The sequence below is a fragment of the Salvelinus fontinalis genome, chromosome 9 (assembly GCF_029448725.1).
Source record: "Salvelinus fontinalis isolate EN_2023a chromosome 9, ASM2944872v1, whole genome shotgun sequence".
Classification (NCBI taxonomy): Eukaryota; Metazoa; Chordata; class Actinopteri; order Salmoniformes; family Salmonidae; genus Salvelinus; species Salvelinus fontinalis.
Genome location: NC_074673.1, coordinates 49963582 through 49975604, shown reverse-complemented (window position 1 = coordinate 49975604; position 12023 = coordinate 49963582). Strand labels below are relative to the sequence as shown.

General features: G+C 42.1%; 2 protein-coding genes across 23 annotated transcripts in view; one reads left to right on the top strand and one right to left on the bottom strand.

Moving 5' to 3' along the window:
* The window catches only part of LOC129862751 (pleckstrin homology domain-containing family A member 7-like), a 167434-nt gene extending 161809 nt beyond the window's left edge, over positions 1 to 5625 (top strand). For 21 of the 22 annotated variants that reach the window (XM_055934680.1, XM_055934685.1, XM_055934684.1 and 18 more), the window contains 3 exons: positions 313 to 446; positions 2751 to 2896; positions 5103 to 5625. In XM_055934680.1, coding sequence (XP_055790655.1) covers positions 313 to 446; positions 2751 to 2896; positions 5103 to 5128 — 306 coding nt within the window. In that variant the 3' untranslated portion in view covers positions 5129 to 5625. The other variant, XM_055934682.1, reaches the window with a different exon arrangement.
* Positions 5626 to 6213: 588 nt separating this feature from the next.
* LOC129862775 (small acidic protein-like) lies at positions 6214 to 8874 on the bottom strand. Its single transcript, XM_055934735.1, has 5 exons — positions 8666 to 8874; positions 8036 to 8119; positions 7628 to 7688; positions 7315 to 7424; positions 6214 to 6775 (listed from the first exon to the last, which is right to left on the bottom strand). The coding sequence occupies exons 1-5, from the start codon at positions 8717 to 8719 to the stop codon at positions 6581 to 6583; spliced, it is 504 nt and encodes a 167-aa protein (XP_055790710.1). The 5' UTR covers positions 8720 to 8874; the 3' UTR covers positions 6214 to 6580.
* Positions 8875 to 12023: the final 3149 nt, after the last annotated feature.

Here is a 12023-nt window from a genome sequence, read left to right as displayed (position 1 = left end):
TTTTTTATTATAAAATACGTAACTTCCCCTTTAATATTATGCAGTCGTATATGGTTTTGAATTAGAGGAAAGACTGTAGCCTGCTGCACTCATACTACTTCCCATTCACCACATACAATGAACTGATGCTTTCAACTACAATCACATAACCTTGCCTTTATGGAGCCTCGTAACTATACAGAACCGCAAAGTATACATTTATCTAACCCCAACAGTGTGACCACCTAAACAGATGATTGGTGTATATTGTTCTAAGCCTGAGTACGGATTGGTTGGTTGACTGGACATCTTCACTATGATTGGTCTATGTAGCTTTCCAAGCCCCAAAAAGTGTCTATCCCAGAGCGCTATGTGGAGTCAGACCCTGAGGAGCCTCTGAGTCAGGAGGAGATGGAGGATCGTCAACGCAGAGCAGAACGCATCAAAAACATCCTGGCCAAATCCAAGTACTACTGACTTAGTTTCAGCCATTCAGTTCATGTTGATACAATGAGGATGATGACGGCGATAATAATATATTTGTTTTATATCAATACTCCTTATTGAGAAAAGAGTAACACTTTATTTGGATAGTCCATCTGTAAATGCTCTACAGCAGGGATCATCAACTAGTTTCAGCCACGGGCCAATTGTTTTCTTGAGCGTATGGTCAGATGGCCGGAACATATTTCCAAATCATTTGTACATTTACATTTAAGTCATTTAGCAGACGCTCTTATCCAGAGCGACTTACAAATTGGTGCATTCATCTTATGATATCCAGTGGAACAACCACTTTACAATAGTGCATCTAACTCTTTTAAGGGGGGGGGGGGGGGGGGTTAGAAGGATTACTTTATCCTATCCTAGGTATTCCTTAAAGAGGTGGGGTTTCAGGTGTCTCCGGAAGGTGGTGATTGACTCCGCTGACCTGGCGTCGTGAGGGAGTTTGTTCCACCATTGGGGTGCCAGAGCAGCGAACAGTTTTGACTGGGTTGAGCGGGAACTGTACTTCCTCAGAGGTAGGGAGGCGAGCAGGCCAGAGGTGGATGAACGCAGTGCCCTTGTTTGGGTGTAGGGCCTGATCAGAGCCTGAAGGTACGGAGGTGCCGTTCCCCTCACAGCTCCGTAGGCAAGCACCATGGTCTTGTAGCGGATGCGAGCTTCAACTGGAAGCCAGTGGAGAGAGCGGAGGAGCGGGGTGACGTGAGAGAACTTGGGAAAGTTGAACACCAGACAGGCTGCGGCGTTCTGGATGAGTTGTAGGGGTTTAATGGCACAGGCAGGGAGCCCAGCCAACAGCGAGTTGCAGTAATCCAGACGGGAGATGACAAGTGCCTGGATTAGGACTTGCGCCGCTTCCTGCGTGAGGCAGGGTCGTACTCTGCGAATGTTGTAGAGCATGAACCTACAGGAACGGGTCACCGCCTTGATGTTAGTTGAGAACGACAGGGTGTTGTCCAGGATCACGCCAAGGTTCTTAGCACTCTGGGAGGAGGACACAATGGAGTTGTCAACCCTGATGGCGAGATCATGGAACGGGCAGTCCTTCCCCGGGAGGAAGAGCAGCTCCGTCTTGCCGAGGTTCAGCTTGAGGTGGTGATCCGTCATCCACACTGATATGTCTGCCAGACATGCAGAGATGCGATTCACCACCTGGTTATCAGAGGGGGGAAAGGAGAAGATTAATTGTGTGTCGTCTGCATAGCAATGATAGGAGAGACCATGTGAGGATATGACAGAGCCAAGTGACTTGGTGTATAGCGAGAATAGGAGAGGGCCTAGAACAGAGCCCTGGGGGACACCAGTGGTGAGAGCACGTGGTGCGGAGACAGATTCTCGCCACGCCACCTGGTAGGAGCGACCTGTCAGGTAGGACGCAATCCAAGCGTACAATTTGTAGACCGCAAATTGACTTCAAGGAGCCCAAACAGATACAACATTTGACTAAAACAGGATGATTTTGAACCTTGCTTACATTTCTATACAATCACATATATCTTTCTATTATGTGTGGAAATACTTTGGAACAGATTTCCAAAATTAAAATGACTTGGCGCTGATTTGCTGTTTTTTTTTTTTTTACAGTCTTATGTCTCGGGCCGGGCCGCCAGGGGAACCCTGCTCTACAGATTATAAGCATAATTTCAACAGCATGTCTTGGGCCTTTCAGTAGCAACAGTATATCACATCATTTTCAACAAGGTAGTTTATAGTCCATCTATGGATGTTCAGCAATCTGTAGACCATCAGCAGCATTTTAACAGAATGCCTTTAGTCCTTCAGTAGCATCTCCACTGTGTTTCATCATTACAACGTGCAGATGACATGTTACTGATCGTCTGTAGATAGTTTGTAGAGCATCTACAGATGGACTATCCAAAGAAAGTGTTACCTAGAAAGGAAAACATTAACGGTATCGCAAGCATCATAATGCCCCATCTCATGGGTCCCTGGATCCTGTGTTGGGTGAGCTGTGGCGGATTTGATAAAATTGTACGGATTAAAACATGGGTTCTGAAAAACCGGGTTCTGACTTGAACCTTAAGCAAACTACAAAAGCTCTAGAACCCATTACAAAAAAAGCTGACGCAATAATCATTTGTATCCTAAATGGCATCCTTTTCCCTACACTCTTGGTCAAAAGTAGTGCACTATATAGGGAATATGGTGCCATTTGGGACGCAGATTTCCTTTGTCCCTCAGTGTTTTCCTTTGTTTCGGTCTCTCTTTTCCCTGGTGTTTATTTCCCTTCCCACCGTGTGTGTCAGTTTTCAGAACATTCACCCGTCGTCTGGCGTGTCTGTCCCACTGAACTTCACTGATTTGGACTTAGCCATGCGGCAGCAGGAGAGGATCATGACTGTGTCCCACGCCTTGGCCTCGGAAGCCTCCGTTAAGAGCAAGCAGTTCACAGGTCAGCTTATACATGCACATGCTTTAAACACGCACACTGCAAATGTGCATACCGCCCAGTTCACACACACTCATAGGTGACTCTGTGTACTGCGCGTGCGCACTCACACACACACACACAAACAAACCCTTTTCCCACTGAACTTGCCTACAGTATCTTTAATCCCATCATAACCATGAATTCTTTCATAAAACTCTCCCAATTCTAAATTGGCGTGAACAGAGACTCCTTTAATATTCCTATGCAGTGCCTTCGGAAAGTATTCACAGCCCTCGACTTTTTCCACATTCTGTTACAGCCTGAATTTAAAGATGATTAAATTTCCACAAAAAAAAATTAATTGGCCTACACACACAATACCTTATAATGTGAAAGTGGTATTATGTTTTTAGAAATGTTTACAAATTAATTACAAATGAAAAGCTGAAATGTCTTGAGTCAATAAGTATTCAACCGCTTTGTTATGCCAAGTCTAAATAAGTTCAGGAGTAAAAATGTGCTTAACAAGTCACATAATAAGTTGCATGGACTATGTGTGCAACTATTGTGTTTAACATGATTTTTGAATGACTACCTCATCTCTGTACCCCACACATACGATTATCTGTAAGGTCCCTCAGTCGAGCAATGAATTTCAAACACAGATTCGACCTTCGCAAAAAAGGGCACCTATTGGTAGAAAATAAAAAAAGCTGACACTGAATATCCCTTTGAGCATGGTGAAGATATTAATTACACTCTGGATGGTGTAGTAATACACCCATTCACTACAAAGAGACAGGCGTCCTTCTTAACTCAGTTGCTGGGGAGAAAGGAAACCGCTCAGCGATTTCACCATGAGGCCAATAGTGACTTTAAAACAATTACAGTTTTAAGAATGTAATGGCTGTAATAGGAGAACTGAGGATGGATAAACAACATTGTAGTTACTCCCAATACTAACATAATTGACAGAGTGAAAAGAAGGAAGTCTGTAAAGAATAAAAATATTCCAAAACATGCATCACGTTTGTAACAAGGCACTAAAGTAATACTGCAAAAAATGTGGCAAAGCAATTAACTTTTTATCGCACAAATGTTGCACGATCCAGTTGTGGAAAAAGCTCTCAGACTTACCCAGAAAGACTTACAGCTGTAATCGCTGCCAAAGGTGCTTCTACAAAGTATTGACTCAGGGGTGTGAATACTTATGCAAATGAGATTTCTGTACTTCATTTTGAATAAATGTGCAAATATTCCTAAAAACATGTTTTCACTTTGTCATTATGAGATATTGTGTGTAGATGGGTGAGTTATTTGTATTTTTTTTTAAATCCATTTTGATTTCAGGCTGTAACACAACAAAATGTGGAATATGTCAAGGGGTATGAATACTTTCTGAAGGCACTGTAAATATCAGGCAGGAAACCTAAGCTATCACTGTGCTGTTGATATATAGCCTCCCTTCAGAGAATCCAAACCAGTTCACAGGAAACTGTTTAGACTTACTATTATGTGTGAGGCAGAGCCTGCATCCTGATTCTCCCTTGTGCACTTGCATACTTTCTCGTATGGATTTATCAATGGTGGAAACTCCCTCCAGCCAATGCTTACATCAATTCTATGACACTTGAGTGTGCAAGTACACACATAGTCTGTGAAGGGTACAGCACACTCCGGGGTGAAGTTTCCCTAGGTACAGATCTAGGATCAGCTTTCCCTCCCCCAATCATAACCTTAACACACTAATGGGGAATATGCAAAACTGACCCAAGATCAGTGTCTAGGGGCAACTTCACCCTACAGCACAGTAACCGGACCCTCTCTCATTGTCCCTGGTTGTGCAGAGAGCGAGATGCTGGGGAGATGAACAGATCTAGTGAAGGTACACCGCATCTCCTCTGAGTGTCGTGACCTTAAGATGCCTCTGTGATGTTTGTGGTGGCATAACTGTAGTCTTTAGGTGTCATTTCTGCTCTCACGAGATTGGGTGTTTTGGTGGTTGCTTTTCTGAAGTGTGGTTGCTTTTCGCGTCCAAATGTTCTTGGCTCGTGTGTTTTGAATGTGGAAAGGTTTTGCCTCATTGTTTCCACACGAACACGTTTGGATAATACTTGGGCTTTTTAGAAAGATGGGTTTAACTATAGATTGAAGACATCAAAGAGTCTTTCACAAAGTCTGTATTTTCAATGTCATGAGTGTTATCCTCCCCCCTTCCTCATTTCAGCCAAAGCTCAGCTGAGCTCTGACTGACCGTTGACTAATAGACGCCAACAGGACCTCCGTGTGGATGAAAACTGTGGAGTTCACTGACAAAAGTGAAGTGATTTTGTATTAGGCTTTTTATTAGCGCTAAAACAAGATGCTTTTTTAAAGAACCGAAAGGAGTTATTTGAAACCACACTGCGTGTACTTAATGTTAAGGTTGAATTGGAGTTGTTTTTACATGCTTTTGCACTTTTATGGCGTGTGTGTAATTATTAACACCTACTAGTTTTTGCAATGGAGAATAATTAGCTGTTTTTTTTGCAGTGTGGTCTATATTTTCAACAGAAATTAAGTTCAAAGCAATGTTTTCTAAGGTTGCAGATAGAGATATTTATTTTGAGTAATTAAAGAAGCTTGCACCAAATGTTACTTTTTGTAGCTCAGCAATGCAACCTAATGCTTTGGCCAATCAACTGTATTGTGTCATTTAAAAAGGAAAGAAACCATACTGGTGTTTTATTGAAATAAAGGTTTTAACAAAACATGGTGTCTGTCTTTCTCACTTTATGTTATACTCTCCATGTGGATTCAATGTGTCAAATGTCAAATGAACTCACCAAAAAATAGAAACACAACATGCAACAATTTTACTGAGTTACAGTTCATATGAGGAAATCAGTCAATTGAAATAAATTCATTAGGCCTGCCCAGTCATGAAATCCATAGATTAGGGCCTATCAGAATGAGTTTTTCCCCACAAAAGGGCATTATTACCGACAGAAATACTTAGTTTCATCAGCTGTCCGAGTGGCTGGTATCAGACGATCCCGCAGGTGAAGAAGCCGGAGGTCTTGGGCTGGCGTGGTTGTGAGGCCGGATGGACGTACTGCTAAATTCTTTAAAACGACTTGAAACATATGGTAGCGAAATGAACATTCAATTCTCTGGCAACAGCCCTAGTGGACATTCCTGCATATGCTGAGAAATAAGCTTTTAGTGCATATGGAACATTTCTGGGTTCTTTTTCACCTCATGAAACCAACACTTTATATTTTTGTTCAGTGTAGTTGAACTATCTCATCAATTTTCTCCCCCAGAATTCAGAACCTGAGAGAACTGTGGCACTTCAGTTTGTCATTAAGTACCTTTTATTACTGATGGTGAGACATTGAACAGGACTGTAAAAGAGCTATCGAGCCAATAGGTTCAACCCCGTTTCATTCAATACAACTTAATTAAAGCTTTTGCTTCATCTCAAATCCATTAAGCACGTCAGACCAGTCCCTCTTCCGGTTAGGAATTCCTAAAAAAACAATGGGAAGAATCTGTCTCAATCGACAATTAAGTCACCTGTGACTCAGCGTTGAAACATAAAAAAATAAAAAAACATTCTTAAACCACGAAGTTACCAAGTATCTAGTACTTCAGAGACAAAAGAACGCATTTACAAATCTGTGGTTCGACATAAGAAAAAGTGATTTTGTTTTTCGCCCATTCTTAGGATGACTTCACAAAGGCCATTTTGTGTTTGTCTTCTACGCTGGGCTCTGCCCTCCTGCCGTTTGGGCTCTGTGAGGGGGATTTCTCCGGTAACTCCTGGTTTTCCGAAGGGCTGTCTGGGGCTTTGGGACTGACTGGTTGCTCTGCTTTGCTTTGGCTCTCTGCAGGTGGGGAAGGTGGGGCTGGGTCAGGCTGGGGGGGAACAACAGAAGAGAGACAATATCTGAAGTCTGGGGCAACACACAGGTGTGTACATGACATTGACTGTAGCAATCATGCCTCTGACTTGAGCCAATCACAAACAGTCTTACAGACAGAGCAACACATTTTGATGTCGAGGAACTTAATCTGCTGTCATTAATCTTACATGCAATTGAAAATATACAGGTCCAATAAGAAGCACGGCCCCTAACTAAGATCTCAAAATGTAGATCATCCATCAATCAGTATTACATCACGGTCTAATCATGCCATTCTAGCCTCACCTAGCTGTAACAGGCCAGGGTTGTGTTCATTAGGACAAACGTTTTGCAACAGAAAAGGAAAACAAGCGTTTCTTAGTACCTTGCGCTTCAGCCATGCAACACCATAGGTTGATGTATGCATCAGAATGTAACAATTTGTCAGCCATATTTGCTAGGACCAGTTCTCAATCATCAACAGGAACTTATGGCAGAAGTGGCATGCACGCTCTGTATCGATGTTCAACCCGTCGCTCCATGATCTCTCACCTCACTGAAGCCCAGGCCGACGTGTCTCCTGTTTCTGCCCGACAGCTTCCCGTCCAGCCCCTGCTGGTACTGCAGCTCCAGCTCAGAGTTCATCCTCCTGTCCTCAGCCCCTGCAGAGGACAAGCTAGTGAAACACCAATCATACCCAATACAGTGCTATCTGGACCGAAATAGTACTGTATTGGTATGGGATAAGATTAGATTAAATGGATACATCCCTAAGTAAAGGATGATCAAACGGAGTGTAGAATAGAGTTGTCAAGATACCAGTACCATGACAACCCTAACACATAATTCAAAGAGTGTTCCTCACCACTGCGGACATGGGATGTTGCCTTGTGATCTCCAATGACTAGGCGTCCAGTGTGCTCTTTCTGCAGAAACAAAACACAGTAAACATTGGATTCTGGAATATCACAGTTCTGTTTCTCCATTGACAAAGCTGTATGGATAAGGTGTAGCCTACAATAAAATGGTGGCTCAATCTAATACTGGAATAGAGGTAACAGTCACAAGAAAAACATTTGTCCAGCACCAGATGTTTTACAGATTTGTTTTGCCCTAAACTGGCACACTTCATTCAACTAGTCAAGGGCTGGGTGATTCGTTTACATTGAGCCAGGTGTGTCAGTGTAAGGGCTACAACAAATGTGAACACCTAGTGGTCCAGAGGAAATGGGGTGGGAAACCGTGTACTAGTCTACATAGAACATGACCAAACCTTCCCTGCACCCATCAACCGCAAAAACTTCTGCTTTCTCTCATTGTCCCCCAGATCTGCAGCTTCCCATGGTGTAGATCCATCCTGCAAGAAACCAACACCGAATTGGCTACAGTACACAACGAATGGGATCCCAGAATATAGTCCAGGTCTATTGCACCGTAGCCTCAAAGATCAAACTGCCAAATTAGCTCAATCACATCTTAATCTAACGTTAGCTAGTTACATCATAGGCCGAGTAGTAACAGCATTGAGTTGATTCGTTTATCAAAAATACATCTCTAATTATTGCCTGGCTGGCGAGTATAATGACCTGTCAATCTGGCCACCTAACATGGTGACTAAGTTAGTTAACTAACGTTACTAACGTACAGTAACGTGGCTCTCTATACTAGGGGTTGTTAACAATTAATTAACTAAGTTGGCTAGCTGTTTTACTAACGATTTTTATAACTGGTTTTACTCTGTAGTTATGGCTTTGTTGGGTTAGTTATGAGGACGCAAACTGTCTGCATAACTAACGTTGGCTACATGCTTCTCTTTAGTGAAGCCAACAAGACAGGCCTTGCTAGCTACCTGAACCGCAAGGTAGTCACGTTCAATGACTAGCTAGCTATACAGTTAACCTACATCACTTGGAGAGCCAGGTCTTTTTGTCCCGTGTCGATTCCCTGGAGAACTCATTTTCACAGCAATGCTTCAGCTGGCTAAGTCAAAAATATTGACATAGTCGTTCAGACTGGCTAGCTATGCTACTGTCAACAAATATCAAAGACCTGTGGCTGCAGTGTGTGAACCCGACCGGAACAAAGCAATTCGAACTTCCGGCTGCAGTGCTCTGATCTTCTTTACGTTTTTATGGCAGACTACACCTATTGGTGTATTGCCGCCACCTACTGTACAGGGTATTAAAACTAAAAATATTCCATTGCGGGAAGAGGGGCTGGTGATCCGAAATAATACAAAAAATATATCAAACAACCATCCCACTTCTTCAATCACATTCAAATCACAACAGGCTCAGGTGCATGTGAGGACAGAGCATTCATCAACAGGATTCCTTGTAATGCCTCTGCAGAACAAACGCTCAGGCGCACTAACAATGATGCCTATTTTCTCACATTTCCTCTCCGTTTGCACTGTGGAGTTGATAACCAAAGTAATAAACGCTACTAAGTCCCCCTTCTTAACATGCAACATGTCAGGATCCCTCTGTTGACAAGGAACATCAACTTGTGTCTCTACTCCTACAATCATTACATCTTCAACCTTACTCCTTACTTCCACTCTTCTCAACACCTCCGGATAAGAGACATTACGGACAGCATTTAAACTTAAATTGGAATTTATCATACAACATACTATTCATCATCTCCAGCACCATACCATTATCTATGTGAAAACAGCGGTTCTTCGACCCTGTAGAACAAATAAGAAGAAACGGTCCTGAAAATGCCTGATGTCATCAAAAGTAAAAACAGTACAACCTAATAAAAAAAACTGCAATGTGTTTATCCTACCTGAAAGGCTGCCACATCTTGTAACTTGTCATACTATCTCTTTCCTACAGTAGGTAGCCTAGAGCCATCTCCTCGTGATATTCCTCTCTAGTTTCATAATTCATTGATTAGCAAATGTTGAATCAAATCAAATGGTATTGGTCACATACACGTGTTTAGCAGATGTTATTGTGGGTGTAGCGAAAGGATTGTGTTTCTAGCTCTGACAGTGCAGTAACAAGTAATATCTAACAATTGCACAACAGATACCCAATAGACACAAATCTATGTAAAGGATGGAATTAAGAATATATAAATATATGGACGAGCAATGTCAGAGCGGCATAGACTTAGATACAGTGAATAGTATAGAATACAGTATATACATATGAGATGAGTAATACAAGATATGTAAACATTATTAAAGTGACTAATGTTCAATTTATTGAAGTTTGCAGTGATTTCAAGTCTATATATATTTATAGACTATATGTTTAACAGTCTGATGGCCTAGAAGCTGTTTTTCAGTCTCTCGGTCCCTGCTTTGATGCACCTGTACTGACCTCGCCTTCTGGATGATAGCGGGGTGAACAGGCAGTGGCTCGGGTGGTTGTTATCCTTGATGATCTTTTTGGCCTTCCTGCGACATCGGGTGCTGTAGGTGTCCTGGAGGGCAGGTAGTTTGCCCCCGGTGATGTGTTGGGAAGACTGCACCACCCTCTGGAGAGCCTTGCCGTTGCGGGGGGTGCAGTTGCCATACAGTTACACCTACCTACGGTGCAGTTGTTATAGGCTGCTAGCTAACCAACATCAACTAGCCCACAAGTTTTAGTTTTATAAGAATAAACAGTGAATGTTTGGAGTTATTATGCTTGAAAGTTGCTATTATCTTGGTGCTTAGAGCCACACAATGACTTTTCCCAGTGGTAATAAGACTCCTGAATGATGCCTTTCATTAGTAGGACCAGCAGGTGCCCGCTAGCCTACAGCAATTTCTTTCAGCAAACAGTTCAGATGAACAATTATTAGTTAGTACACTTGCAGTTCAATTGCAAAATTACTGGTCATAAAATAACAGATTTTAGATAGGATGATGATGTAGATCAAACCAGATGAGTTCAGAGGAGAATTAACATCCTTTGAGTGAATTTACTGGGGTAAGTAATAACAGCCAGAGTTGATTATCTTGTTATGGCACAAAAAATCACAAACAAGTGAATGCTGATGAAAAACAAAATAAACACATTTTCATTAGATTAAGAGCACAAAGATGACACCTATTCCCCACAGCACCATGTGGCCACATCAATCATGATATGCTCTCTTTCATGGTAATTTCTTTGTAAAACAACAGATACTCTGGAAAACAACGGTCATAAAATGAATTGATGCATTGCTGAGGGATTCCTTTGGTCATAGTAACCTCTAGTGGTCAAGGTAAAGAAGTGCAATCCCTACCAAGGAGTATGAATTGGTGGTACATGAGCGCACGTTTTAGTTTTAGCCCAGCATTATCACACCTGATTCTAATCAAGGACATGATGTTTGGATAATTAGTTGTTTTTGATTTATACTGAAAAGTATGCAATGGTTAATGTTTCAATAATATCTGTCTCACAATTCTCTTATCACCCTGACAGACATTCCAAAACAAACGACCACGAATTCAAATCAAGTCAAATTTTATTTGTCACATGCGCCGAGTACAACAGGTGTACAGCTTACCGTGAAATGCTTACAAGCCCTTACCAACAATGCAGTTAAGAAAATAGAGTTAAGAAAATATTTACTAAATAAAATAAAAAAGTAACACAATAAAATAACAATATTGAGGCTATATACAGGGGGTACCGGTACCGAGTCAATGTGCGGGGGAACAGGTTAGTCGAGGTAATTTGTACATGTAGGTAGGGGTAAAGTGACTATGCATAGATAATAAACAGTGAGTAGCAGCAGTGTCAATGCAAATAGTCGGGGTTTTGCCATTTTATTAATTGATCAGCAGTCTTAGGGCTTGGGGTAGAAGCTGTTAAGGAGCCTTTTGGACCTAGACTTGGTGCTCCATTACCGCTTGCTGTGCGGTAGCAAAGACAACAGTCTATGACTTAGGTGACTTGAGTCTTTCCCAACCTTTTGGGCCTTCTTCTGACACCGCCTAGTATATAGGTCCTGGATGGCAGGAAGCTTGACCCCAGTGATGTACTGGGCCGTATGCACAACCCTCTGTAGCGCCTTACGGTCGGATGCCAAGCAGTTGCTATACCAGGCGGTTTATTTACAAAGAATGTTTTACAAATATAAATATCTGAAGCCTACCACATGAATGATCTAGAATTGATTTTCTTTCCTAACAGTGTTGTCCATATCCTGCCTTTTTATAACCAACTCCTGATATATCTCTGTCACAGACGATGGCGTCAACGAACGTGGTAGCCTCACCTCAAGCACCTACAAAACTCTGCAGGTTTCCTACCGGAGAGAAGGAAAGA